Here is a 7,655-nt window from a genome sequence, read left to right as displayed (position 1 = left end):
CATGAGAAACTATTTGTTATGTAAGCCTTCACCTGAAGTACAATAAAATATAAAAAAAACCCTATGGAGCACAGTTCTACTCTGATATACATGGGGTTGCTGCGAGTCAGAATCAAATTGACGGCAACTTACAACAACAAACAAACAAACTTGCATTTCATAAAATAGGCTTTTTTTCTCTTTTACGGGTAGAAGACATTACCTCTCTTAACTGTTTAACTGTGAACAATATGTTGTTTTAGGTCACTTCTTTGTTTGTAAATGCTTTTGTCTAAATTTTAAATACACGAAAAATATCTCTTAAATATGTGGAACCTACATCCACAGTTTTATCCTCAAATAAGAAGGCAGCAGCTACAGAATTGTTTGTTAACTCGGTTAGCGCACAGGGGTTGTGAAACGAGCATCAGCAGTTCATGTCCGCCCAAAGGACATTAGACATTTGAAATAAATAAATAAAAGCTATATACAGCTGTGTTCACAGCCATGTGTCTCACAGTTGTGCATTATTGATCAAAAGATGGATTCCGCAAGGGAAAAAGGAGAGAGACAGGTAAAACGAAAGTCCCTTTCACCATTGGAGAACTACTACAAACTCACATTTCTATATTATTGATACAGTAGCTTCATCCTTATACCCAGACAACAGAAGTTCAAATAATACTATGTTATTCCACTCCTCTTGTTTCCTGATACGTTTATCTATAACAGGAGTCATTCGGAGCCAAATGCAGATAGCTCTGGCTTTTGCCATAGCACTGATAAGTTTTGCTTTTGTTTGAAAATATTAAAAATAAAAGGGAAGGATAAAGTTTCCCAGCTATGAGAACACAGACACCTAAAACTGTAAGTTATCCAGGGGTTCCATGCTGTGTTTCTATTTTTCTCTTTAAGACATTCTGACAAAATAATCCACACGGTGTTCAGATTTCATGTGTTAACCTACTAAGTCTTAATATTTTACCCACAAAGACAAGCAACGCTCTTCAGGTCCAGCTTGACACAATTCATCATCCTGCATTCAAGAATAAAACATTTCATTCTTAATTTCTTTGAAGTGCCAGTTTTAATTAAAACATATATTCAGGATATTATGTATATTTTATTATTTAGTCATTCACATCAAGACATTTTCTCCCTAAAGATAATTTGTCATGTTAAACAGAAGACAGGAAGATTATTTCCAAAGAATATGATAAAAGTTGTACGTCCAAATCATATGATAAATAATTGTGATATTTTCTTAATTTTCGCTATTTAAGTGCATCTATTTTCTACCAAATAATAAGGATAATAATTTGTCTAACATTTATTGAGTGTTTTCTAAGTGCCAGGCAGCTAACATGGTTTACGTAATTTCTTCTCACAGCAAATATCTGAGTTACTATTATTATCCCCCTTATACAAAAGAGGAGCCCTCGTGGCACAGTGGTTAAGCGCTACAGCAGCTAACCAAAAGGTCAGCAGTTCGAATCTACCAACTGCTGTTTGGAAACCCTATGGGGCAGTTCTGCTCTGTCCTATAGACTCATTATCGGTTGGAATCAACTCGACTGTAAAGTGTTTGGTCTGTTTGGTTTGGTTTATACAGATGAGGACACTGAGGCTTAGAGAATTGAAGTGGCCAACCTAGAGTTGTGCAGCTAATAAGGAAGAGTGTTAATCTGAGCTCTTGAATTCTGCTCTTTGTGGAATGAGACAGTGATAAATGTGTTGATAACAATGAATCTTAAGCACAGTTGGCGGGTTATTGACCAAAAGATGGATTCTGTCACCTGTCATTAGGATGGGATAAAGTTTCCCCATAAAATCATGTTATCTGACTCGTCTTTTGGACACAAAATACTTTACAGAAGAAAAGTATCCCAGATTCATAAAGTGTATAGAAATAAAATAAATCACCTATTCAAAAATAAGAACATAGTGGACCCCGTTTGACCAACATATATTAAATATTAATTGTTGCCTTTGCTTTTCTGCATCTGTCTGGGTTTCACAAAGGACAAAAAAATAATTGCATAGCAATCACATAAAAGCCATATGTTCTATTTATAAAATTGACTAGCCATGGTCAGCAATCACTACCAATGTCTTTAACCTCATGATGATATTATAGTTGATATTTGTCTTTTAATAAAATATAAATCACTTTTTACTCCCTGAAGCTAGCCTTACTCATGCTAAATTATTTATGTATCCATTTTAATATGTATTTTGCAAGCGACAGGACAACTCTCCTTAGGACCCTTTTATTGACCCACCTGTCATTATGATGGAGTAAACAATGTCACCTTTCCAGAGCACAATGAATTACAAAGAAGTTGCAAAGTACACTATCCATCATGCTGGCACTAAGTAGGTTTTTGAAGTAGATCTCAGACATCACAAATTTTGTTTAGACTGTTACCAGAAAGCAAAAATTGGAAGCTTATACAAATGGTCATATGATGAATGGACACGACAGTCTTCAAAGACAAGGGGAACTCCTCTTCTACAAATAACCTTGTCAAAAGCAAAAGTAGTGGGGAGCTTTACTGGCAGTCAGACTAGAATAATTTAAGAACGTGTTAATGGCTCTGCCTGAGAGAAATTCATGCAAACACAATGTACTCAAAATCAAAAGGAGGTATGCCTGAATCAGCAGCAGCAACCACTCAGGCTTGATTGGAATTAGGGAATGGTCTGAAGAGATACAGAAACATCTCCAGTGCTCTATTAATTAGAATCTATGAGTCTCACTAATGTATCTATCTAAAACATATATAAAATATCTGCAAGTATTCTATATAAATATAAAATGGTCACTTAGAAATTGCTTTGCATTGAAAATCATACTAATATAGTTTGAGATTGAAAAAATCAGTATCAGTAACTTACTGTATCCCTTTGATATTGATATTTAAGTTATTATGTACTTAGATAATAGATTTGCACTATTAATATAATTTTGAAAGTACTTATTGTCAGTGTCTTCATCTAATTTGCGTGGTTAATTTCTCCAATTATGTTCTTGAAATACAATGTGTTTTATCCACAACTGCATTTTAATTCCTGTAACAGCCCCTTTTGTTCAGAACTAATATTTCAAAACTGGAATGTATTTTTACATCTATAGTCAAATTTATTTTCTCTATCTTAATAGTTGCTTTAAGTCCTTACAAACTTTTATTTATTAAAAAAAATACCTTTTATATCATTTAAAAATGGTGAGGAGGGTCTCAAATGATGATTTATGACTTCATAGGCATTTGGATGGAGCCCTGGTGGCACAGTGGTTAAGTGCTATGGCTGCTAACCAAGAGGTCGGCAGTTTGAATCCACCAGTCACTCCTTGGAAATCCTATGGGGCAGCTCTACTCTGTCCTATAGGGTCGCTATGAGTCAGAATCAACCCAACAGCAACAGATTTGGTTTTTGGTTTTGGGTATTTGGATAATCCCATGATTCTTCAGAAGACCTTAGTTTTATATGAAACAAAGAAAAAGTGTAAACATTTATAATTGATGAGAAATATGTAGAAAACTCTCAGAGATACGGTTACACAGGAACATAAAAAATTCACTCAGTTTCATTAACAAAATGGTGGAAAATAATTGATTTTGTAAAAAATAAATGAACTCTCTTTGATAGCAAGCAGATGAAACCAACCAACAGTTGGTTCTCTAAGTTACTCGCCTGTGTCAAAGCCTGAGAAATTGGTGTGCACTGATTTAGCTGTGAAAGATAGAGACATAAGGGGAATGCACTGCTGGGCCCTGCTCGTCCCAAATGTCTTGGCTTTCACAGAAACCTTTGATAAAACAGGCTGGGAAGACAAAATACAAAGGCTGTATTCATACATACATACACAGTTTGAAAAGTTAAATATATTGTTTTCAAGAAAAATTTAATTCAAATATTTATTGCCCTCTTTTTAACAAGAAAAACAGAGAGGAAAAGAAGAGAAAAAGAAGGAGGAGGTGAGAAGGCCACATTGTTGTATTTGGTTAAATAGAGCAACTGTTTCATATTAAGGGATCTGAAAAGATGGCTATTGAACATTTAACAGGAATACATATAATAACTACTTATTCCCTACAGTTTCTTATTCTAATGAGGAGGGGAAGGGAGAGGGAGAGAGAGAGCCATCAGTATCCTTAGAATTCAGATTTCTAAACTCTGATGATATGAAAGGGAGCAAAAATGGAGCTGAAGTCAAACTGAGGAGTGATAAACCTAGGCTCTATAAACAATGACTGCTAAATTTGGAAAATATAATTTGGGCCTGAATATATTTTAATTTTTATATTCTTACTTATAATCACAGTGTATCTATAATCTGCCTGCAAGTGGGCTCAGTCCTTAAAAGTAAGAAGCATGCAGCTATAGAATTTTCCATTTTCGCATATTTATTTTATCTATTCCTTTAAAAAAAAATCAAAACTTCTGTATGTATTAGTGACTTTTTTTTTTTAAATTAAGGGCTTAATGTACATTCAAAAAATGATGTTACCATAGTGTGTGAAGGAGCTTAACAATGGACACCATATAGGTGAACATCTATTGCAGAACACTGAACACAGAGCACTTGAATATGTAGTTGCCTAAATGCCCAAGTATGGGAAGATGAAGCAAATGAAAGGTGAATATTATATGTCTCAGAGCAGCAATCTGTTAGGAGAGAAGGCTGACTAATATTTTTTTCATTTTGATTTGGCAACGTCTATTACAGAATATAAGGAAGCAAACATACATAATACTCTGTTATCTCAACATCTGCACAAACATTGTGGGATAGTGGCTTTGCCCAGTATTAGAAAGATAGGGCCAAACAGATTGTTCCAAACTACCTTTCCATTGACTTTGCTCCTCCCTTACCCCCCCAAACACACACCTCTTCCCTGAGGATGTAGGCTTACTGGTGGTGAGTATGATTCACAAACCAGGAGCGTATGATGTCTGTGTCTGTTAATATTCCTTTTAAACCAAAGCAAATAGATTTTAGGGAACAGCCCCTCCCCCACTCTCATTATTATGGAGTAAGCCCTGAGTATAAAGAGCAGTATATGAATTCAGGTTTCTGGATCCAGTGAATCTGCATCTTAAACAGTCAATTAGCAACTCTATTCTCCTATAAGAGACTTTGGAAACCAAGGGAAGCTGCAAAGAGATGTATCTTTCCTTGATCTGTGTGGGGACTGGATTGCTGTGGCATGAAAATGCAAGGCTATTTTTTTTTTTTTTTGTGGACTCATATCTGTGAAATTTATTCAATCATTCTACCTCCAATCCAACGGGAACAGCAGATAATTAAAGAGGACCACGCTGAGGAAACAGAGACGCAGGTAATTCCATAATTTTTCATATCACCTCAGCCAAGGAATAATCAATGTTCGCCAGAAGAGGTTGAAAACTCAGGCAGGTGGGGATGGTTCCAAGGACCCATTCAAGCTCCTAATGTTTTTGTTGTTGCTGTTCTGTGTTTTCCACATGATTTTGATTAGGGGAGGAGATTATCTCGCTGTATGTGAGTCAATTGGGATAAAGAGGAGGCTGCAAATAAGTGGGGTTTATGCATGACTAGAAGTTTGAGAGAAATATGTGAGGTAACTTTAGAATCTTGGCTTAACGTCAGAGCTTCTGAGCCAAGGAAAGAGGTTGGCTGTCTTCCTCTGTTTTTATTAAAACACAGGTGTGTTACCCACATTGCCTACCAGGAATAGTGTATATTAATCAAATCAAATTACAGGAGTCATACACTAGAAATATTGCAGACATTTAATATTATATTAACTTTTACTTACTGTAAGACTTATCAAAGTAGTTGTTGGTTATAAGTAATCTTTTTGCTAAAGTCAGAGTATAAGGCAACAAGAATTGAAGTAATGTTGAATCACCAGTAAAGCTGCTAACCTCCCCAAAAAGAATAAAACAGTATTAGAAATAAGCATGCACTGTTATTTTGAGTATTTCTGCAAGGTAACTTTTAAGTTATTTAAATTTCCTATATGTTAATCACAGTTAATATTAAGCTAGGTTCTTAAAAATTACAACAATAATTACCAAAGACCAGAAACATTATTTAATTTATGCTTAATGAGGTAATCTACAGTTTTATAAAACAATAAATTTGTTTATTAAAATGATACTTACACACTGTGGCAGAAAACTTGTCTATATAAAGAAAGCTAGTGACCAATTATACACTGTTATATCTAACTGGTATATTGTCCTTACTATGGGTTGGACTCTGTCTTCTGAGTTCTACATATGTTAGCTAATTCAATCAACACAACCTTATGAAGTTAGAACTATTATTATTCCTATTACAGAGTGGAAAACAGTCAGCTCTAGATGGTAAGTAACAGCTGGTAAGTAGGAGATCTGTGATTTGAAACTAGTCAGGGTGAATCCAGAGGCTGTGCACATAAACACTATATAAAAAAAAAAAAAAAAAAAAAACCACTGCACCAAAAAAAACAACCCACTCAGGGAAGGTAGAGAATTAATCCACACCTGGCCACTCAGCCCATGTGTTTCAAATCTGAATATATGAATAATCCCATCAACTTTTCATCTTATTTCCTCTGTGCAGACACAATCTAAAAACACCACCCTCAATCCATTTTTATTCTTTCTATCTATACCAATGTATTAACATTTGCCTCTTCAAAACCATATAATGAAATGAACTTGCACTTTATGGACGAAGCAAAATGTGAATGATTCAGTCACACAGTCAACACCTTTGAATTAAACTCTCCTAACATGTTTTCACTTTCAAAATATGACAAGTAAGGGTCAGGCAATTCAAATCTCCCTCCCCCTTTCCCAGCACCTCCACACTGAGAACATTTAATGGTTACTTTTGTATGTTGTGTCTTGCCAGTTGGTTCAATTTAGATGAAAGCTGTTGTTTTCTAATTCCATTTCACTGTAAATGACAGAGACAAATGGTCATATTACCTCGAGAGTTCCTTTGGCAGAATAGGCTGCATATGAGGAGAGCAGATCTTGGCTGCTATCTTTCCTGGCTTCTTCGCCACATGGCTGGCCATTAGGATGAAAGCACTGGCCGCTGCTCCTCAGAGTCACGGTGCTAGGAGAAGGGCCTGGCAGATTAAGCAGCACAGAGTAATTTCCAAGCTGTACATCTTCTAGGCCTGAAGATGTCCACAGAGTCTTAAGCTTCTTTGAAATTTCTGTGTCGTCTTCACTTTTATAGAGTTGGACCAAATTTCTGAAACAAATTTAAAAAGCATGCTTTAAAAAAAGAAAATCTTTATTCTTTGGAAATATGACTGTTCAACAAAAGAATAATTATTCACAGATATTGTGGGATACTGAAAGATGAACGAGGCAGGACCCTCCCACAAGAAGCTTATAATTTGGTAGAGGTGATGTACTTGTATACAGAAATTACTCTAACAAAGAGGAAGGAATTAAGTGCTTAAATCAAAGAACTGAAACAGCACTATGGGAGTGTAAGAAAGGGAGCTATGTATGCCAGCTAGTGCTTCTATTATTTCTCTTCCCTCTGTCAAAGTCAACATAATCCACTTAACACTCAGTTCCTGTGATAGGGAACCCAAGGTTGAGTAAGGATATTGTTGATGTGTTGTGAGATTGTTAACCATTGTCATAGCGCAACATTTGTAGTAACTGTTAAATGAGAA

At 35.5% G+C, this 7,655-nt stretch overlaps 1 protein-coding gene across 1 annotated transcript in view; it reads right to left on the bottom strand.

Moving 5' to 3' along the window:
- The window catches only part of NAALADL2 (N-acetylated alpha-linked acidic dipeptidase like 2), an 826,538-nt gene that overhangs the window by 644,904 nt on the left and 173,979 nt on the right, over positions 1-7,655 (bottom strand). The window contains 1 exon segment of the mRNA XM_012559589.1: positions 6,946-7,219. Coding sequence (XP_012415043.1) covers positions 6,946-7,219 — 274 coding nt within the window.

The sequence above is a fragment of the Trichechus manatus genome, unplaced genomic scaffold (assembly GCF_000243295.1).
Source record: "Trichechus manatus latirostris isolate Lorelei unplaced genomic scaffold, TriManLat1.0 scaffold00274, whole genome shotgun sequence".
Classification (NCBI taxonomy): domain Eukaryota; kingdom Metazoa; phylum Chordata; class Mammalia; order Sirenia; family Trichechidae; genus Trichechus; species Trichechus manatus.
The sequence above is the reverse complement of the archived record's forward strand: the minus strand, read 5'-3'. Positions and strand labels throughout refer to the sequence as shown.